We start from the raw sequence: 23585 nt of genomic DNA, 5'->3' as shown, positions 1-23585 counted from the left end.
AAACCCAAGTTTTGTATCAGGGATAGTGTTGAAACATTTCAAACTAAATCCTTCTGTATTCAAAACGACAAAAACACGCAGGAGATGAAGCCAACAGCGCTGTAGAAGAAATGCAGAGAAGGTTTTCTTTCCTGCTTTCTGACCTGCTCTGCTCAACTGGTGGGGTTTGGTCTGGGAAGGGGAGGAGACAGAGAAATGGGGGAGAGGGTGGGAAAGCGAAAACGGGGTGGGACAGATCATCCCCCCACTCCCACTCCCACACACACACACACACACATGTGCAGACACACACATGCACATGAACACACACGGCTCTTCAAAGCCAAGTGGTTTTAATAGACATCCAATTACACTAAGAGATGACATCTGGGGAAACTGCGGCAGATAAATAAGGTGAAAGGAAAGACAAGACTCAGTCACCTCCGAGAAACTCCAGATAGCCGGCAGAGGAGCGCTGATAGAGATAGGAGAGAGAGGGAGAGGCAAAGAAAAGAGGGAGGGGGCCTAAAGGAGAGGGAGCCACACAGGGAGGAAAGAAGAGAGGCAACGCACCGCTGCAGCATTCAGACTCTGAGAGGCAAAGACAGAGGACAGACAGGGAGCCCAGCTCACTGACAGACGCACAACAAGAGAGGGGAGAAAGACGAGAGCTCCAGGGCTCAGTTACACACTCAAGTAACTTCAAACCAGCTCAGACCAAACAACAGAAACAAAGAGAGAAAAGAAGAGGAAAAGAAGAAAGTCTGGAATCTGTGACTTCTTTTTTTTTTTTTGCCTTGCCTGGATTCTCTGGACATTTTATGAGAAGCAGCATTAATCCTTTTCCTGTTTTTTTATTTATTCATTTTGTACCAAGCACTTTGACAACTGTTATTTAACCTCCTCCGCCTTCCTGTTCTCCTCCACCCTGGACTGAAGGGGATAAATGCTCTACAGGACGTGTGTGGAGCAGAGCTCAGTATATGAATGAACTGATAATGAGCGTTTTTGCCTTTGGATGTGAGAACATAGGTGTGCATTCAAACTTTGAAGAGGGATTTTGAGTTTGTGTGAACAGACAGCAGTGAGGAGGAGGAGGCGAGAGGTTCTTGAGGCGAGCCCCCAGTAGTTCTTGTTGTGAGGTGACCTGAGTCATGGATGTTGACGCGTTCCTGCGACGTTTCTGAGGAATAAACAGTACCGGGGACTACAGTATAGTCAGCCACAGCACTACAGGCTTCACCAGCTCCACCACAACTAACATCACTGACAACATCTGCTGCCAAAAGCCCTGCTCCGACATACTGCAGTCACACTGTGCTGACCCCAGCCGTCCTACAGGTTTCAACACCTCCAGTCCAGTGAGGTTGTGGGTCTCCAGACAGAGGAGGTTTAGTCGGTCGGTCAGGGGGAGTTTCTCCCACTCTCGTTCCCTCTCCCTGCACCCAGCTCAGCATGCCCCAGCCCCTGAGCACCTCCACAGCTCTCCCAGCTCCACTACCATGTGTAGATGGACAGTGACACAAGGTGCACCGGTCGCCTGGTTCTCCTGCTGCCCCTGCTGCAGACCTCCTTCACTCCTCCTCTCCCTCACCTTTCTGCTCTTGCTTCTCCTGCTTGGACCTTCCTCGTCCTCGCCGCTGTCATCGCCAGACTCTGAAAACAACCACAATGCACCTGGAAGGACTTCTCCTCACATCTTCATCTCGCATCCGCCACCTTTCTCATCGCCCGCGCCGCTCCACGCATCCTCTGCGAGGTTGCCACGGGCGACCAACGTGTCATCGTCTTCCGCGACGGTCGTCGGCCGTCACGTGCGGAGCAGCTACAAACACCTGCAAGGAGATGTGCGCAGGAGAAAACTGTTCTCCTACCAGAAATTCTTCCTTCGCATTGACAAGGAAGGAAACGTTAACGGCACCAAAAGTGAAGACGATCCATACAGTAAGTCTGCTCCCTTATATCTGTACACATCATTCCTACCTTATGAGCAGAATTCAACCACAGAGACCAGATAACTGGAAACTGTTACTTGATATTAAAGACTGTGTTATAAATCTTGTCTGGGCATCAGAGGAATCAGTTGCACCACAAGCCATTTTGCTTAAGACTTTTTGGCAGCACTAAAAGGTGATACAAGAGCAGCCAAAGACAAAGGCCCCACTATCTGTCAATGAAAACACAGAGTCCAACTGGTTGTCTTCCACTTAATCTCATGTGTTTATCTGTGGAGACCGATGTTTCTGAGTTTCCTTCCTGGGCAACCGTGCACATTAAGACAGGTGACTGGGCAAAAGAACAAATAACAGAGCTGCGTGCTTCCAGCCTTTTCACCATGTGCAGAGGCAGGCATATTTGTCTGACTACAAAGAGTTTGGAAAAGGAGAGCATGACAGTAGAAGAGCGGGAGACAAGGAAAAAAAAACAGTAAGCCAGCAGATAAAAAGAGAGATGATCCACTGGAACCAATTAGAAATTGCCCAGAGAAGGTTCTTCCTCTTTGAGGAAATATCTAAAACACAGCTATTACCAAACCCCTGGGGAGAATGACAAGTACACTGACTCCTTGCTGCTATTGTGCTGCAGCTCTAATCGTAGTGGGCCTTTGCCAACTAGGAGGTTTATACTGATTCACATGTAAAGTAATAACCATGCAAGTTTCTGGTTGTGCATTTTGCGGGCTGTGAAATATGTTTTTAACCTTTATTTATGCTGAGAAGGGTCACTGAGCACACATGCTCGTTTGTCAGCACCACTCAGCCTCACATTCACACAGTGACACTCTTTCACACTGGGAAAGTCCACTGGTACTGTTAAAGCAACTTTAAGTGTTGAAACTGTGGGAGATAAGAGTACAAAGACACAAATCACAGCAGATATAGTAGAAGACAAGACTTAGATGGTGAAAATATGCATGAATTATAGCAAAGGTTCTGTTTTCACATTCTTAAAAACCAAACTGCACTGCAATCCTTCAAATCTCAACAAAGTGTCCGATCTGTACTCCAGCGAATATAAATACTTTTAACGACTTGTAAGGCTCATCATAATCTGTTATGACTGATCCAGAACAGAAAATCAGCTGTTATCGTTCTGTAGTCCACATCTTTATCTTGTAGTTAAACACATCTGGAAGTTCTCCAAAAGCCGCCGCAGTCCTCTGGTCCTGTGAGCAGCACAGAATAACTGCATGGCCTGAAGGCACATTGACAGTAGTTGTTGAGTGAGAAGAGAACATTACTCCCACATTTACCTGCCCGGAGTTTCGCTGGCAGTTCGCTCAACTGATGGGCGACGTCCAAAGCGCGAGCTAATTTCTTTTAGATTATACAACATTATGTTATTAGCATTATGTCTGCTGAGTGTTTTTGAATCGACATGTCAAGTGTCTGGGAATGTAATCTTTTGTAAATAGGACTTTGCCACTCGCACACCTTCGTATAGATGTCACAGGTTTGCATGCATCTGTCTGTGGGGCTGTGGTGCTGTACAAGCCTCTGCTGCTGAGAGCACACACACACACACACACACACACACACACACACACACACACACACACACACACACACACACACACACACACACACACACACACACACACACACACACACACACACACACACACACACACACACACACACACACACACACACACACGCCTGAACACAGAGAGGCCAGTCTTGCACATGGCCTCCATATGGCAAAGCCCACTTTTATTAGGGCCAGGGCCAGTGTGAATGTGTGTGTGTGTGTGTGTGTGTGTGTGTGTGTGTGTGTGTGTGTGTGTGTGTGTGTGTCAGTGTGTGTGTGTCAGTGTGTGTGCCACTCAGACACCAAGGCTCTGCCAGACATGGCTGAAGGAATTTCAATTAGCGTCTCTTCCTCCCTCCCCTTTGCCCGCAGTCTTCTACCGACGCACACGTGCACGTACACTTTAACACACATGCACAGAGAGAGCTCAACCGTTAGGGTGCAACGTGTCAGGAGCTATAATGGCATCAGGTTTGGCATTAGAAGCACAATCCATCAATCTCAGCCGCTCCTGCCACCTGATTGTGGTGGGGAATTGTGCGAACACGGACAGGATTTTTTTGTATATGAAGTGTCACGTGTTTTGCACAAAATTGCTCAGAAGCTTTCTGCACATTTAAGTTTTGAACACGCTTGTTTGTTTTGGTATTTCAGATTATGACATTGTCCATTTACACTGCGATAATTTTACCGCAAAAACAACTGCTTCAAAGCTGCACACAGACTTTTGTACAAATGAGTGCTTTGATGCAGGCCTGTGCTCATTAGAAACATACGGCTCTGTGCAGATAATGCAGCTTGAAACAGACGTGATCATCTAACATTCTGCACGAGAGCTTCTCCTGAGCAAACTCAGGTGTAGAGGTGGGCCTTCTTTGTCAAAAATGGGCCACTTCTTTGGGAAAATATTACACCAAGAACTAGCGAGGTGGGAAATTGCTGGTTATCATGGTCTAGTAGTCTGGTAATGTTCAGGAGGTCAGATTGCAAATGAGTGTCATTAGACGATGTCAGAGGTGATGAAGAAGTTTTAGCTCCAGCTCTGGGTTGAGGCTCTCCTCCACAGTTGGGCCTTTCTAATCATCTTGTCAGAGCTGAGGCCAGTACATCACTCAGGGTTCAGGGCTTGTATTGTGCTTTTCTGCTGCCTGGTGCATGTCAGCATTCATCCATTTGCATGTGCTCAGTGTCCATCTATCCATCTCACCTCATAAGGCCTTCAAAACGATTCGCTCCGGTCTCGGAATGGAAATCTTGCCTTGCCGCCATGTGATTAGCATCGATCCTGCCACTGACCAACAGAACTGTCCTTGTTTTCTTCCCTCCATGTTGTCCACAGACTGTCACATCCTATTTACAAACAAATGAATACAGCCATGTAACAAATGGACATGTGTTTGCAGTTGGACCGCAGATTTGTGCTCTCTCATAGCAATATTACTATTAAACGGTGCCAACTTGAGTACACTCGGAGCTTCGGTTCTCACTGCGGCCACCCGGATTGTAGAAGCCGCTGCGTGCACTTATTGTTCGCATTTATCTACCATTAATCAGTTCAGTGACATGGATGAATCCAGCAAGCCACAATTTATGGAGACAATACTAATAGACAGGACATTATTGTGATTTAGTGCAGGTTTTGCGTGTCCAGGCTAATTACACATGTCTGCCCCCTCTGGTTTGACCTCTACCTATTGACCCAACCCAGGAAGTTTTGTTAATGGAAAGGTCAGCGCTCGACATTACCTCTGGCACTGTTAGTTTGACGTAGCTGAGAGATGAAGGGGAAAAATGAATTGAAATGATTGACATACAAGTATACAACACATTTGTATTTAGATTGACGTATTCATGATGCTCCATTTTACTCAGTAATTTTGTCTGGAAAATGTTTTGCTTCATATGTTATCTTAAAACCAGCCAGGATATGGAGATGTCTGTACTAGAATAAAGGAAAACTATATCTGATTGTAGGAAATGTACAAAAGAAGGGTTAACCTTTTACTAGTTTTGGGGGAATTGTACTATTAAGCTGTGTTTTTTGCTGTTAAGTTAAACTCCAAGCCATGCGATCATCGGTCTCTTTCTCCGTTGAGCAAATCTGGGTGTCTCAAATTCGTATCTCCTAAAAACCACAACCATTCCTTCATCCCTGTCCCCTGCACCCATAAACCCCCAATGACTCAGCAATGTTAACGCAAAACAAAAATGTAGCAAGTGCCGGTGGTCCCTGAATTATTCTTTTTTTTTTTTTAAAACAGCCTCTTGAAATTAGTCCCAGTCTTTTCCGTTTTCTGTTTCTTGGATGTCTTTATTTTTGCAGCCCTGGTCTCCCTGCGTCTCGGCCTGATGAGCGTGTTTAGGGTTCTCGTGGGAAAAGGTAACAGTGTGGCCCATAAAAGAGAGTTATGAGGAGGTAGTGGATACACCAGAGGTTAGTGTCAGCGTTGCTTTTCATTTAAAGTTACTTTGACATCTTCATGGAGTCGTCTCCGTAGCGGCCGTAAATAAAAGCGGTGCGCAAACGTCACTGCAGGAGCTTGTTCAGGAAATACTGAATCGAGAGCTCTTAAAACTATCAGAGCCCCGTTTGACATCAACAATTACATTCAGCTGTACTCTGAAAACATACAATAAACCTATACTACCTGCACAACTCCTACATTTGCTCCCTCTGATCTCCCTTCCGACTGCACTAACTTTAATGTCGCTTATGGGAGGAGTTGAAAGTAATGGATTGCATTCACAATAAAGAGTGGAATTAGTTACAAACGCCTAAGTCCTCACCTTGTAGCATCTTAAAAGAAAGTCTTCCTGCGTGGGGGAAGCTCAGTCAAAATATTTTAGGTTTTGTTTTGCTAAAATCTGAAAGTGCAGAAGGAATCTGGATCAAATCACATCAGTTCTGAATCATCACTCCTGTAGCTACAATCCGGGAAGCAAACACTGCAGGAACATTTCATATTATTATTAATATATTAATATAATCTGACCTTACAAAAGAGCGATGTTACTCTACGGTGACTGATAGACAAGTTTCCCCCGTACATTGTCAAATTACTAAATGGAAAATGAAACCAAGTCAAAGCATTGATAATTTCAGAGACTTTTAAAAGCTCCATCATGATCTGTTATGCAATAAATTCTCTGGCCCGTATTATGGCAAGATGTGCAGAGTTCATTGGTATCTGGCATTGTCATCTCATGACTGTTTAATTTCATTGACTGATGTTATTGTGATCAACTCACATTTAACGCAACAGTTTCTGAGAAAGTATTAGCTCCCACAGCTGTCACAGAGCTAAATGCAGTGCTGAACCCATTTATTCACGTTCAGCTATTTAGGGAATCTATTATTTTCTTATAAAAACCACCCATTTTTTCCATTTATAACTGAGACCTGATATTGTTACTGTTTCTCCCCATAGAGGCTCGTTTTCAGAGTGTGTGTGTGGCGGTTCAGAAATGCAGACGCTGAAAATGATCACAACAACGCCTCCACAGTTAATAAACGCTTCCCATCCAGATATTCCTAAAGATATTTCTTCATTGTTAAAAGTGCTGTTGTTACACTTTTGAAAGCTGAGCATTTCTCATTTTTCCATCACTGTTTACATATTTCCTGTCATCGCTGCCTGATATTCTCCCATAAATTCACTCCCTTGTCGATTAATGTGTCAGCTACAACCAGACTGAAATAAGAGCCAGATTTCTGCAGGCAGACCAAGCCGGTCCTGTCACAAACCCAACCAGTCAGGCACCACCTTAAACAAAAGTCTTTCAGCAGCAAATCATGTTTCTGTAAGATCTTCTGCCGCTTTGGAGTATTTCAGCTCTCTGAAGAGAAAATAGCTCCAAACATCAAGAGTCGATTACCATCCGCAAAGGCTCTTAAGTTGGACGTTTTGGTTTGATGGACAGCCTTTTTCTTTGTGTACGTTGTGTGGGGGATTCTTGAAAAGAATTATACAATATCTTGGACAGGCAGTGAAAAAAACAGGAGGAGATACTCTGATGAACAACCAGTTGTCAGTAACTAACCCAGTTTCTAAACAGCTTTTGAGTGAATTATTATCACCATGTATTGCTACCGAGTATGTTGAATGAATGAATCTACTTCATATATACATAAATCTGTGGAAGTTTTGGATATATCTGTGTCTCCAAAGTCAAATTTCTGAAGTTTCAAATCCCCTCCGAGTCAATATTATCAATACTGACAGATATTTACTGTATCACGTTGTCGTTTGGCGGTTGGTTCATCTCAGCGATGTCCTAACAGCAGTTTGTTACTGTCTAAACAACAAATCACAGCAGTGTTCGCTTCAGAGTAAACAGTGATGGGAAAGTTGTTCGCATCATTTACAGAGCTGGAAATTGGAATATTTGCCACGTCGGTAACACACTCATCGCCGGGGCTTGACGTTGTAATATTGTGTAATCTTAGACAGTCTGAAGTCAGTCATACTTTGCTCTGGAAGTGATTACAACTGAAGGAAAACGCCGAAACAATAATCTAAAACATAAAATCTGATTCTACAGATACACTTCCAGGGGACAAAAAACTCTTTGCTCGCTTGATCTGCAGCATGATTAGAAGCTCTTTTGAGGTTCTTCTTTGTGTTGTTTCAGTCTTATTTGAATCTTATTTTATACTGTAAACTGGGCTAACAGGGACCCCTTGAAGCAGACAAACAACACGTGTAAACTTAAAGCTAGAATAGGCAGAAATCTGGAAAACAAACAAACAAATTTAAAGCATAGAACACCTCCTGCGGCCTCTTTGCTGCCATAACTCAAACAGTAACTTTTTCTGCAGCATTTTGTGGCATTGAATCAGGCTTTCTACACAGTGAAGTGATGCGCACATGCATGTGAATTTGTACAACAGCCAAAAGTACATTCTTAATTTCAAAAGGACTTGTGATTAGCAAAAGAAACAGAGCCAAGAGGAAGTGCAGCAGTCTGGTTTCCTCTCGTACTATTTCAATTAAAACATGCTGGAAGGTTTTTTATTAATGATACACAAAAAAAAAATACTGCCTACTCTGGCTTTAATTTCCATTCTTTTACAGCTGAAACCATTGGGTAACTGATTGGACTTACAGATCAAGACATTTTTCAAGCTCACATGTCAAACTTTGTCGGGTTGCAGCCTTTCAAATGTGAGGATTTACTGCATTTCATTGTCATGCGATGATAAATTTAACCAATTTGTAAACTGAACTGATTGTAACCAATCAGATAGTGATTTGTTTGTCCTATTTCAATCAGGAATTTGTCAAAAAACATTTGATGATATGCAGACAGAAGGTTTCCCAAGCTGACAACTTTTAATACCTAACAATTTTTCAAGAAAGTGATTGTCATTTATCCTGCAAACACCTACTGTAGAAAACTAAATAACTACATTTCTATGAGTATATAAGGATGTTTCAAAAAGCCTTTCGCTACCGGCAACGCTGCTGGAAAATGCAGCCGAAGCCTAATACTCAAAGTGTCATTGTGGTGTTGGCCTGGTGCCTGTGAACGGGCTGAATTAATGGCCAGTAAAGCAGTGGGAGGTGAAGAATAGCATCTGTGACAGATAACATGCAGGGCTGCTGCCATATAGACACCACGTGCTTTAGGAGAAGCCCCCCCACCAAACACACACACACACACACACACACACACACACACACACACACACACCTCATGCTCACCCCAACCCGTCTGCACACACACTGCATGAAAGTGAGGCTCTTAATGGAGTCATCAAAGGTAGAGCAGAGAGCTCTGAGTCCAGGGAGGCATCTGGACAGTCTGGCTGTTTGAACAGAGCAGTAAGGAATGCCAGCTAATTACTCTGTGTGTGTGTGTGTGTGTGTGTGTGTGTGTGTGTGTGTGTGTGTGTGTGTGTGTGTGTGTGTGTGTGTGTGTGTGTGTGTGTGTGTGTGTGTGTGTGTGTGTGTGTGTGTGTGTGTGTGTGTGTGTGTGTAGTAAATGTATATGAGCATTAACCTGCAAGGAGATAGAAACTAAGAGGTGGAATGTGACAAACTGAATAATATTTGTGGTGTAAAATAAGTTCTCTAAAGCTGAAAGTCAATCGGCAGCGACTCAAACCACAACAGTTGGGCAACATCGCACTGGCAGCTGAACTGTAAATGAAAAATGTGTGAAACGCAGACGACCATCACAGCACTTTGCCTGAAAACATAACTCCTGCCGGCCTGTGAAATGTTTTGACAGAAACTGGCAGCTTTGCCACTTTATCATGTTACAAAGTCAACTGTGTTAAAGGAATCACAATTTCTCAGGTTGTTCCGTTTTTTTTTCTTTCTTCTATTCTCCTCTCAGTCGAATCACCACTAACATCGCTGCACATTTCTGTAAGGTTTCCTCCCAGCTGCTCTTAAATGTGTCTGACATAACTCTGTGGTCTCAGTAAAGTGACCTCAAATTAGCTGGAATGATGAGACGCAAAACTGTCTCTTAACTGGTGTTTCAAACTGCAGGTTTTCACTCAGGTGATCCGTTTGGTTTGATTTCGGGTTTCTTTTTAGGCCCGTTTTGAAATCACAGCGCGGTTTTCTCAAGAAGTGAGTGTTCCAGTCATAGAAGGAAATAAAAACACGATGGTGGCAGGAAAAGTAAATAATACAGTGAGCGCAGGTCAAACCAAACAGTGCCGCTAATTAAATAAATATTGGAGAAAAAGCCCATTCGATTCAAATTATTAATATTGTTTGATATGATTTACAACCCAGAAATTTAATCCGTGCAAAAACAAAATTTGAAAAGAAACCAGTTTACTAAAAAATTCTCCTTGTCGAAAACTTTTAGCCGTATTGAAAATCAGAAACAGGCCTCCGTTTTCTCAGAGCCCGTCGAACCAGTCAGCGAGTCAGGCTTTGTTGTGGCCACTTAGCACAGGACGATACTGTTTGTCAACCACATCAGTCCAAACCAATACCTCAGTGTTCCTCCAAACACACAATATGCTGCAGTTTCTGCTCCAACCCAATATCTTCACCAGCTCTCACCAAGCAATGTGCACAAATGAAGGATGTTTGTTCTCTCTCAGATTTCACAATGAGCCGGAAACATCCAACTAAACACAAAGAGATATCGTGCAAAGGAAACAGAGGAAGCAACTTCTTTTTTAAATATATTTTGCTCTATGTTGTTTGCATTTCTATCACGAGAAAGAGCAGAACAGCGTCCTATTTTCAGTTAAGATCTGATCTAAGGACAGTGGTGGTCCATTTTTTTGGTTTAGATTTCCTCTATTGTTTTGTTTTTTCTTTTATTTCCAGGATTTCTTTTAAGTCTATGGCGGTTGCATGGATGCAAACTCTCGTGTCACAGTGAATATGAGATTTCGTCAGTCACTCCGTTGCTCTTTTCATAGAGAAAAATGATCTCAGTGTTTAGACCTCAACTCATGAAATCTTTTTTAAAAAATACATAATGGGGTTATTTTTGCTTCGCGAACATTTTTATTTTTGGATATCGCATTTATGCTTCACGTCGAAAAAAGAGCAAGAGAATTAGTCACTGAAGAAAAGCACTGGAAAGTCAGCGGTTCATCCAAATGTCGGTTATTGGACGTAGAATAAAAGAATCGAGTCCATTTTTCTCACTGAAGGGAGTTCATGACACAAACGAGTCCACAAGTGACAATATTTCACAATGCAGGGCGAGACCTCACCAGGCTGTAGACCCACTCACAGCTGGTCACCGTGTCGAGGTCACAAAGTGAACAACCGCAGTATAATCTTCAAAAAAGCCCCTGGATAAACAGTGGAAACATTTTCACAACCTCCCTTAACCTTTAGGTTCAGCTGGAGTCTCACTGACCATGTTTCCAAAGGGGCCGGCCAGGGGTCAATGGGAGGTCTGCATATGTGTGTGTTCTGTGTGTGTATGTGTGTCTGTTTGTTTGTGTGTTTTTTTAATATTCATGAGCTGGTTGCACTAATGATCACGTTACTGAAGCTATAATCTACTAAACACCTTTACTTGCAAATGTATGTTGTGTTTTGCATGAGGCACAAAAGCATATTATTTCAAAAAAGTAAAATCTTTAACTAATTCACTCTTCCAATGACTTTGTTTTCCATACATCAGGGCAATGTTCTAGTATTCTCGTGTTCTCCGGATATATTTTTAACCACTGTGGACTGATTTGTTTCGTGCACTATACAGTCCTACACCTCTATGGAAACAGCACAACCATGGCTAGATGTAGAGAGAGCTCAAAAATGTCTTCTCTGCAGCATGACAACAAAAGTGGAGGGTTTTTTTGTGATGAACATGAATGCATTACATCAAGAACTTTAATACTTTTTCAAAAAAAGACTAGTCTTTAAGTGTAAAGTCCTTTGTTATAAAAAATACAGCTTCAAAGATCTCAATGAAGACATGCCCTTAAAGTCTCATGGTCAGATTTCAATATTCTGAGATTAAGAGATTAACCTCAGGAGGAAAAATGTAGGGAAGAAATCATAAATATGAATACACTACCAGTCAAAAGTTTGGACACACCTTCTCATTCTTTTTATTTAATTATTTTCTACATTGTAGATTATTACTGAAGACATCTAAACTATAAAAGAATACATATGGAATTATGTTGTAAACAAAAATGATTAATCTTCAATATTGATCCACAATTTAGAAAATAATACAAATAAGTAAAAAGCATTATTTATTTATTTACCTTTGTTTAACCAGGAAGTACTATTGACATTAGAGATGTCTTTTACGAGAGAGACTTGGCCAAGGTAGCAGCCACACAAAATGTAAAAGTTGTATAAAACAGATAGATGATACACAACATAAACAATAAAACAGACTGACAGCTGTTCAAGGACTGTGACCTCAAAAGAAAAACACTGACATTCCTCCTTCACTGTGTTCTTCAGGATGTTCTTAAACTCATTAATGGATATGAATGTTTCTAGTTTAAGAGTTTTTTGAAGACTATTCCATGACCGTGGTGCATGATGGGAGAATGCTGTTTTGCCAAAGTCTGTCAGAGTCCATGGAACATTCAAAAGCAGCCATTGAATTAAATGAGAATTGAATTAAACCATTGAATGAGAAGGTGTCCGAACTTTTGAGTGGTAGTGTATATATTTTTAAAGACAACATATAGAGACAAACACAGAAAGAAAGGAGAAAAAAATACGGTAAAGCAAAACAGACAGAGTAAGTGTATTTCTGTCCACTCAGTTGTTTTTATGCACATTGTGAATAATCATGGCAGATATGAAGTATGCCACTATGGTACTACGGTTGCACTGATGTCTGTCTGCATAACTCTTCCAAGTAGTATTGGAAGCCACGGTTGAGAGAACCAGAACATCCATAAAATATAGGTTTAACATGCAACCATTACTATGAATATCAAACACTATTTCTTCAATTCATGAAAGCTGCTGTTGTGAACTTGCAGATTTCACACGCATTATACATTTAACAGGGTTACAGTGGAGCAGAAGATATGGCTACAAAACCTATGAAACATATTAATGGTCTTTATAAAGTGGTTAATGAACAGTTTGTTCCTTGTTAGAAGGCCAGGTAGTGTTTATGTGAACTCTGTCAGCGTTACAGTTTGACAGGCAAAGACCGCTTTGGCTTTCTGTTATGAAAGTTATGGTGTTGCCCTGATACATGCAGCTGTTTGCCCTCGGTAATTCCTTAAAACTGGTAACTGCAAGTGTCCATGCCTTTTAAATGAAGTAAACCATGTGCTGTTTGTGTTTTTAGGGTTGGATCATTAAAACTTTTTTTTTCTTTTGCACTTAAAAACATAAATTTCATAATAAAGATGTTTGATGGAGATCCAGGTGGCCCAAGGAGGGGAAAAATGAACATTAACAGCCTCAAGAAACCAATAAGACAAGATGTTGAATTAGAAAATGAAATAATAAAATCAAGTTTTAAGGGACATATATGCCTTGCGCAACAGATTCAAGCTCATATTTATGTGTGCATGTGTGACCGCAGGCTAATCACAAAAATGCATCTGCGTCTGTGACATAAGCTCAAGTCCCGTTTTCCTCCTCACCATAAACTCTGTAGCTGCAATCTAAGCCTTTTGTTGCAGCCAGGCTTTTCAACTCACAAGCAGATGGGCTGCTTCTGGTAACTGGTAAAGGGGCCATAAAAGAGCCCTGTGCTTTTGGTTTCTGACAAACCACATCAAACGGGAGGAGGGAAGAGGGTTTGAACAGGTGGACCAGACTTCAGCGCAGCACAGCCAGATCTTATTTTTTTTTTACAGATCACAGCTCAGAAATGTCAGCTGTGGAGCAGTGAGATGGAACATTTTGAACCTGGTAGATCAGCATGGCTCAGTATGACTGTGTGAGTAATGGGCTGAACATAGCGCACCAGCATGATGCACTGCAAGCTAGGAAATATTTTTTGAAGTTTAAAAGTTTAGCAATCATATATTGACCAAATGAGGGAACTGCAGGGACAGATGAATGCTTGGGCCAAGTACAACATTTAACAACTAACTATTAAAATAACAACACACACCCATACACGCACACACACGGAAAGAGTAAAACATCAAGTTCATTTTGTACTTTTATGACTCTAAATGTGAAACAGTCCCTCGATGCTTTTGCAAAGCAATGAGAAAAAAGACAAACAGCAAGACAACAATGTCACAATGTGTCCAAGTATTATATAAGAAATGCAGTGAGAAAAAGTCCAAGAAAGAAATACAGATTTTGAGAGCGAGTATATACTAGATAGTGGATTTTTGAGGCTGATATTTAGAGAGTAAATAATTCCAATACAAGGGGTCTTTGATTTACGTCAGAGTCCTGTTCCTATGGTGTGATGTAAGTTGATTTTCGCCATAAGTCAGAACTCCGGTGAAATTGTAAACAAAACTGTTACGTGCATCACAATATCGACCAGTTTACTTTTTTGTACAACTACAGTAACGAAAACAGTCATTAACTCACACTGAAACAGAACTCGCTAGGAAAATGCCAGCGAAAATGGAAACTGTAAGTCTGACTTGCGCTTGGGAGCCTTAATGACGTTAGTGAATGTAGCATAATCCAATGTGGCGGCAAATGTAAACAAGTCGTCTTATAGTGCTGCGTGACTACTGTACAGATAGTATTCATCTGCTCTGCTCACCAACTAGTTCCACTGAACCAGTTCCAATTTAATGACAAAGTGCCGTATGTTAAACCGAGGACCGGCCCATAATCAGTTCCGATGAAATGTCTGAAGTCAAGGACGTCGTAAACCGAGGACCTCCTGTAATTCCAATATTGATATATGGATTGACATTTTACATACATGTATATGTTAGGCTTGCCATTAACAAGGGCAATCATAGAGTCATTGATTATTAACTTTCCAATAATGTATTCAACAAACTAGTTTGCACACAAACAAACAGATGGTGGTGTAGAGTCAAGTGGTGTCTTCACTGTAAGGTTCTCTGCTACATGTGCTGCAGATGGTGCTGAGTGTTGTAAAGAACAGAGTCAGAGCTGCTCTGTTGGACAAATTGTACAATGAGCATCTTTTTCTGCATTATGTTCTCTACAAATAAGAACATGGGTGCATTTAAGACCACTGTATAAGATGGACTCAAAGTTCTAAAAATACGGCACTGTTGGGCAAAACCTCTCAGATGACTCTATCTGAAGCCAGAACAAGAACTTCATTCCTCATCTCTATGACCATCATAAAATCACACCAGGGCTGCAGGATGTTGCAAACCTCTGAGAATCAAAGAGGGGGGATGAAGGCAGAAAAACGGGCGTCTCATAAAAAGACAGATATGATTTATATGAGTAGACATTGAGAGTCATTAGCGTGATCTTTCACACTTTAATCATTTCTTTGTCTCTCTTAATTACCATTTCTTCCATGATTTATTTTACCGGTCTCTCAAAATTTGGGGAAATTTGTAAATATGTGCATAGTAATTACAAGTAAAATAAATTAGTTTTTTTGGCGATACAGATTGGTGAAATAGCCAGGTAAAGACTTCAGATTAGTATTCTGTCTGTTTCTTATGCTGTCCCAGCTATTCCTTCAACCAGGCTCCACTTCCTCGAGGCCCCTTTAGCTAATCCTCTCAAACCTCTGATAGTTTTATGGCTTGGTGTAACTGACTTTAGGATGAGAGAAGAAAGGGCCGGTGACCACAGCTTAAACCAGTAATTGGTTCAGGCTTGAAAACTGATACGGATGCCTTGACCTCTTGCCAGTCTGGCAGCCAGAAAGCCTCTCTCCGTCCCGTCCGTGTGCCTGCCTACTGGCCTGCCTACGCTCCCCTGGTCAGAAAAACAAACACAGAATGCAGAAATGTTTTTTCCTGGCTTACACCTTGGTCCCAGGGCATGCAGCCCACAAGCTAACCAGCAAATGAACAGGGGGCAAGAGGCCGGTCTGAGGTCTGACTGTCACATAGTGAGGGAAAAAAAACAAGAGAGAGACTGGGGTTCACTTGTGAGGAAGAAACTGAGATAATTCAGGTTTCCTTTACAGTATTTTAGGATTTCTTTCATTAAAACTAAGCAATTTTTCATGCTTCACACTGATACTACTACTGTCAAATACCTACTTTTGTGGTGTTTCATTCAGTCTGAAGCCAAAAACATCAAGACAAGGCATTTACAACGTAAAAACTACAAGCATTTGTTTTCTTCTAAAATGTAAAGAATTTATATTGTTGTCTTGTATATAAATGTAAACTGGTTGACAGATGGGGCAAAAAAGCAAATCAAAGGCCCTATTTTGGACTATAAATAGTCTCTGCAATGCCTACAATGAGCAAAGTAAAATGTAATGGAAAGGAAAGGCACTACAATGTGCAAAAATGTCACAATATCTGAGGAACTTATCTACACAAAAGCTTGACATATTTGTTTTTCTGTCTCTGTAACAGGTCTTCTGGAGATCAAATCAGTGGATGTGGGAGTGGTGGCCATCAGGGGCCTCAGCAGTAACCACTACCTGGCAATCAGGAAGAACGGAGTTCTGTACGGAGCGGTGAGTAGCAGTTTCAGTCCAGTTTGATGCTGACCTCTCTCTTTTTTTTAATAAAAGATATCCAAAATCTTTTGCAGTTTTGCCACGGTTCAGTGTAAAGGATTAAATGTCAAAACACATGAATCAAAAGTCCTAGACAGGAGATATATTCTCTCTAAAGTGGTGACTCTGTGGCTTTGAAGTTTCTTGAATACTTTCTAAAACAATGGATAAGGGTGCAAGACTCGCCATTCCAAAAACAGGAACCACAGTTGGTCAATGTGAGCTCTCCTCTCCGCTGCCTACCTCTCCATTCACAAACTGGGAACACAATCCTTCAGTTTCTCTATTCTGCTTCGATCCCTCTGGGGAGAGCAGCCCTTGTTTCATCTGTTTTCTCTCTCATTCTCCCTCCTTTTCTTCATCTCATTCTCTCCCTCCTTTTTTTCCCCTTTTCCTCTTTCCTTACTTTGAAAGACCCGATTTTCAGCGTGTCTCTCTGGAGCCGCACCACAGATGAAATGACACACGGTAGAATAGAACGAAAAAAAAAGAGGCATTTTGTTGCATGGCCTGAAACAGAATTCCCATGACGTCTTCTGCTCGGTGCAACACAAGACATGGCAGCACGGCGGTGAAGGGCTGGCGTTCGATTACACTTGATGGGTTTACACAGTGACTTCTTTATCCAGTCCTAATCAATTGAAATCATTGTTTGGTTGCATCGCCAGATTAAGACACGTTCACCATTTTTACAATGAATTTTATCAGTGGCGAAGAATAGATTTTAACTGCTATTTCTGCAATAAATTTTTGCTTTTAAAGTGCTGATTTAGCAAGTGCATCACTTAGTAAAATGTCATGAATAATCTTTTAATGTTAACTGAAAGGCAGCCAGCAAACACACACATGGTTCGATCGCACTGAGCACCAGTGTGAGTTAAAAAGCTCCACAGTGTTTGTAAAATATTTTCGTTTTGCTTTGGGAACATTCAGTTTTACTTCTGGAACTAATTTGAACCGCTGTGGCCAGATACAGAGAGAGAGAGAGAGACCGAGAGAGAGATACTGAACCCGAGTGTGTGTGTTTGTGTGTGTGGGGCGACTACATTTTTGCTTGTGAATATCAACTGCATCCAGTTAACTGGTTGTTTAAGTGACGCTAGCCTTAAGCACAAGGGCAGCTTCCAGTAAACTGGCAAACGCTGCTCTCTCAGATCATTTTGTCTTCATTTACCAGTGGGTGGTCACTGCGGTAATGCAAACCACAAACTGAGTGTCACGATGCTCTTATGTTGGCAACGAGCCTGAACCTTTAGGATGCCGCATCATGTAAAAGCCCTCTGCTCATCCACCAGCCCACACCACCGCTCCGGATCACAGACAAACAAACAAACAAACATTCACAACAATTCAGTGTCCAGTTTTGTACAATTGGCCTTGAATACGCCGGGGATCGCTCTGAAGCAACGGCTGACCATTTGTTGATCTGTGCTGTCACAAGGAGTAAAGTGTCAGTTTGCTATTGCTATGCTCTGACAACATCCAAAAGAACAACTCGAACATTAGAAAGCACAAACATAACTAAGAGTAAAGCTACAAAAGGACAGTAGTGAAAGGCTAAGATGCGGCTGCTATTCTGTAGTACAAACTAATTATTAACACGAGTCAAGGAACTAATAATGACAATAAAATATTAAGCATAACCCAGCCTTAAGTGTTTTGTTTTTTTTTAAATGACAAAAATGTACTATTAGCACTAATCAGATTCTCTGAAAAACTGAAAATTCTGCACTTCTCTCCACAATCAAGAAGCCATTTTTCACTGAACTGCAACCAACAGTCACTTGGAAAAAAATTCTAGGACATTTCAGCTGAACTGCAGGCTGTGTAAACAGAGAGGAGACAAGTATGGAATCAAATTTAAAAGAGAATTAGTAAATACGTATAGCATATAGAGTCACCATATTTTCCAAAGCGGTCAATCTTACAAATGTCATTTTTTATGATTCACAGCATTTTACCTTTAATGACATTTTTGAGGTCTCTTTACGTCTAGTCTTGGTTGTGCTCTTTGCATAGAGGTTCAGGGCTTCATATTGCAGTGAAAAATGAGCCCACACACATAGAAACTGCTTGGGGTTCAGAGGATTTAAAGAATACTTAAAACTATACAGCTGTGGTTAAGCAATATAAAAACCGACCAATTTAGAAATTAATCATGTTACGAGAGGCAACAAAATTTGACTGAGAAATTCTCAGATCTCATGCGGCATCAGTCAAGCGCAGAAACAGACCATATGTGCAACAGTTGATATAAAGTTTAATTAAACTGTCATTTCTTTAATTGCTAGGTCAAAACATTTGGGGAAAACACTCATCACAGCATTTCCTTACAGCCTAGCATGTTTAGTTAAAAAGAGTAATATAGGATAAAGAAAAACAGTGACTCAGAGGGAAGCTAGAAGTAGAGAGTGATTGACTTTTTCAATAACAGGCTTTCAAAAAGGTTTCAGATAAATTTTCTGAAGAGACTCATCAGTAAGTTCACTAATTGTTTTTACTATGCACACGTCATGTATATGTGTTGTAGTCCAACAATGATTATTTCCTCGTTCACACAACCAGCACCATATTTTGGTTGGGTTTTATGTCCCTGCCCACATGTTAGAAGGCGATGCTCTCATCAAAGCAAACAAAGGAACACAAACACTGAATATGATCTACAGTCTTTGGAATTCTGCTTCAGTTTATGTTCGCACGCTGTACATCACATTAACACTCCGTGCTTCTCCTCCACAGAGGGACTTTGGTCCGGACTGTCGACTAATCGAACGCATCGAAGAGAACAAGTACAACACCTACGCTTCGGCTGAATGGCGGAACAAGAAGAAGCACATGTTTGTGGGACTGAACACCAACGGGAAGCCGATGAAGGGAAAGAGGACACGGAGGAAAAACACAGCTACTCACTTCCTGCCCATTGTGGTACAACCGCGATGATCGCACAAATCAGCCAAGAAAGAAGCTCTGCAGACTGCGGGGTTGTCGGACATTTCTGGAGCTACAGCGACGACTACATTGGATAGATCTGACTCTGATCTGTATGATGCACTGAGGAGGAAAAGAAAGGAAACCTATAGACTTTTTCTCTCTGTTGAATAAAGACATTTCTATTTTTAAAGAAAGAAATAAGATATATCGGTATACAATGTATATATTATTTTCAGTTTTAAGTTATAAAGTACACTGGCACAGTAAAAAATATGAAAAGAAATGACTTCTGTGCCAAAATGTGATTCAGTAACTCACATTTCTAGATTTGTGTACATGTGAAGTGTGCGACTGGGAAGAGGTGAAACGACAAAAGACGTAAGAAAAGAGAGGGAAGTGGAGGAAGTATTATTAGAAAGCTGAGTGATGGAGGACGAGAAGAAATGACAAGAAAGCCGGGAAAGAAAAAGATTGCAGAGCCGAAACAATGTAGTCAACAAAGCACCAAAACAGCAGCAAGTCTAACACTATCATGTTTTTTTCTTTAAATTTATTTATTTTGTATAATATTTAACGAAAAAGAACAAAAACACAAAAAGACAAGCTATTGTCTTTTTTACCATTTATGCTTCTCTTTTTGAATACTAATCATTTAAACCCGAATAAATATAAAGAATATATTTGTCTTTAACTTGTTTGACTGACTCTTATTCCTTTTTAAACATTTTCACTGCTCATGTATTGGTTGTTCTTTTGTAAAATCACAGCAAACACAGTTATTTAACCCAATGAACTCCAAAACTCACCCACAGGCTTGAGAGACTTGTTTTTTTTAACCCTTTGATGCGCAACGTGTCAAAAGTGACCCAAATCCAATGGAAAACGGGTATCACCTGACTCACGCTGCACATCAAAGGGTTACGCAAAATGACACAGTTTGTCAGAGAAAGAAACAGTAGAAACTAAAAGTCTTTTCAACTTTCTGACTCTACTTAAACTTACATAACCCTTTGATGCACAGTTTGAGTCAGGAGATTTTACATTTGATTTGAGTCATTTTTGACCCATGTTGCAAATCAAAGGGTTAAATGACTTTTGGTTTCATCTGGAAAAAAAACCTAATCCAAGCTAAAAGTTGGGATATTTCAATAAAATCACTTTATAATAGTCCTGCATAAATATTTGCCAAAACAAACCCATTTTTAATTTAAAAAAAAAAAAAAAAAGTCTGCACTCCTCGAGACAACCAAGAAGCCATGATTGACTCAACTGTGACCGAGAGTTTCAAAAAAAATCTGAGACTTTTTGGCTGATCTCCATTTTTGTAATTCAACTTTCATTTTTTACTTCTTAATTTATGATTTATAGCATTATAATAGTATTTACTACACATTTTTAAGTTCTCTCTACTTCTAGACATGGTCATAATGCTTCCACAGAGATACGTGATTTTATACTGCAGAGAAAATGAGCCTGAAGGGAGTAAAAATATGACAGGAACTAAAGATTCCAAGAAATTGTTTGGGATTCAGAGGGGTAAATAAGTGACCGAGTTAACTCATTTAATAAATTCTTTTACAATGCAAAGTGCTGGTAATTAAAAAAAATAAGAGATATTGTGATGTTGCAGCTATAGGAAAACACGTTATATGTCCATTTTAAATGTTGACATAAAATTACATCGACTCAAAGACATTTTATTCAGAAAAAAAAACCATTGGGCTCAAATGTAATAATGCATTTGGTTGGAATGATAGAAGACAAATACTTGAACTGTAATAAATAATCATAAATCATGGTCTACTTATTAGGTTTTTCTTGACGCTTTTAACTACACCTGTATTCATCATTGAGTTGAATTTGATCTGCTAATAAAGCTCTAGGGATGCTTTTAGTTCATATTACACAATATTCTTAATTTATGTGGTCCTAACAAGGCTTTTCTGAAGATTTCAATCACATCTAATGGTCTTTATTGGTGGATGGACATTGGAGAAGGCGGAGTGATGAATGCTGTGCAGCTGAAAGCTTCAGATGTAATTAAGGCCTCAAGACTTAACCCTCTGAACCCCAAGCAGACAGAAAAAAAAAACATGTAAACTTTGAGCATGTCAGCAAGAGCAAGACATAAAACTTATCTTGTGTTTTGGCCTTTTTGACATTTTTATTCTCAATTTTCAATGCCATGAACCTCTATGGAAGCAGCACAACCACAGCTAGAAGGAGAGAGAATATAAAAATGTCTTCTAGCATAACAAAGTCATAATGGCGTAAATCAGAAAAAATACAACATTGAATTCCTTTGATTATTCATTGTACAAAAATGGAAGAAAAAAATCTGGAATCAACATGGACAACATTTTTCCAAGTGTGTTACCAACACAGGAAAAAAAGGTGACTCCACAGATTACAGATATTTAACTATTTACACTTTAATTTGTTCCCATCTGAAAAGTCCCTAAATTTTTGTCTTGTAGCTATGGGTCATAGTTTAATAACTCACGGCTTCATTTTTTCACTGCTAAATTTTTTTAAACACTCTGGTTACTGCAAAAATGGTTTTATAGTTGGAAATTTTTGGTGATATTGATGAAATTTTAGCCTACATTTGGTCGTTTTCTACAAAAATCCAAAAGTTACACATAATTATAGTTTCTTCTTATGATAAATGGTGTCATTTTGGAAATTTATTTAAAAAAACTACTTTTTATAAAATACTGATATGTAACTGATTTTTATCAATATAATCTCTATTTTATAAAATACTGATATTCAACTGATTTTTATCAATACAATCTAGAATATTTTATAAAATATTGATATTTAACAGATTTTTTTAATATATCTATAGTTTATAAAAAATGATATTTAACTGATTTTTTTATAAATAAATCTATATTTTATAAAATACTGATATTTAATTGATCTTTATCAATAGAATCTATAATATTTTGTAAAATACTGATATGTAACAGATTTTTCAATAAATAAATCTATATTTTATATAATACTGATATTTAACTTTTTTTTATAAATAAATCAGTATTTCATAAAATAGTGATATTTACCCGTTTTTTTTCAATCTAATCTATATTTGAAAAATATTGATATTTAACCAATTTTTTATAAATATAACTATATTTTATATAATACTGATATGGCAAATTTCTAATAATAGAAACTATATTTTATAAAATACTGAGATTTTTTTTAAAATAGCATGTTTTTCTACCCTGCCACCTGATTCAAGGTACAGTGGGTTAATATTATGTTGTCACACTACTATTTCAAGCATTGAGTGACATTTTGTGCCTATTTAAGACAACATTTTGGCAACTTCACAACATTATACTCATCTTTCTGAGTAATCAGAGTTTGTGTTGTTAAAATCAAAGACGTGAATCAGGAATCTGCAAGAAATTAGAGCTTTGAAAGGAGTCCAGCAGACAACCTGGCTAATTAGTTCAGGGGTTTTCGTTTCTCGCTGCAAAATCCTCTCTCTTACAAGTACACATGGCAAACATGGCTTCCTGGAGGATAAACACTGTCTTTTATGTGATAACAACAAAGACAAAACAGGCTTAAGAAATGGTCAACACACACACACACACACACACACACGGGGCGGCTGGGTAGAGAAGTGTGTGCATCAGTGTGGTCTAAGCAGCTGGGAAAAGCCTCCTCCTTGACCTTACGTGTCTGAAACCTGTTGCTGTACCCCCGAGACAGAAAGACACATGGAGCAGGGCATATGGTATAACGTAAATATCACTCCTTTGTTTATCACCTGATTCTAATTAACTATGATGTCATGTTTTCTTTATTCCTCTTTTGCTTTTTTCCCTCTCTTTTTCTTTGACTCGCTCTCCGGTGTTGTTGCCGTCTGCGATTTCCCATCTCCGCTGCATTTGCGTATTATGTTTTTTCCCCCCACTGTTTTAGAAACTTTTGCCATGTCTCGCTAAAGTTCACGTAGATTCCAGCACATAGCGGGATCAAACATGGAACAAGGTTATCGGAGAAACACAGAGAGTCTCCCTCTGCTCAGGGCCGCAGCAGTTGTAATTTGTTCA

The 23585-nt window shown here is 40.0% G+C and overlaps 1 protein-coding gene across 1 annotated transcript; it reads left to right on the top strand.

Moving 5' to 3' along the window:
* The first annotated feature begins 1167 nt into the window (after positions 1–1167).
* fgf10a (fibroblast growth factor 10a) lies at positions 1168–20203 on the top strand. The gene is made up of 3 exons (XM_023294072.3): positions 1168–1923; positions 16436–16539; positions 19321–20203. The coding sequence occupies exons 1-3, from the start codon at positions 1482–1484 to the stop codon at positions 19519–19521; spliced, it is 747 nt and encodes a 248-aa protein (XP_023149840.1). The 5' UTR covers positions 1168–1481; the 3' UTR covers positions 19522–20203.
* The last annotated feature ends 3382 nt before the right edge of the window (positions 20204–23585 follow it).

The sequence above is a fragment of the Amphiprion ocellaris genome, chromosome 17, assembly GCF_022539595.1.
Source record: "Amphiprion ocellaris isolate individual 3 ecotype Okinawa chromosome 17, ASM2253959v1, whole genome shotgun sequence".
Lineage (NCBI taxonomy): Eukaryota > Metazoa > Chordata > Actinopteri > Pomacentridae > Amphiprion > Amphiprion ocellaris.
Note: the sequence above shows the minus strand (reverse complement) of the source record. Positions and strands in the feature narration are given on the sequence as shown.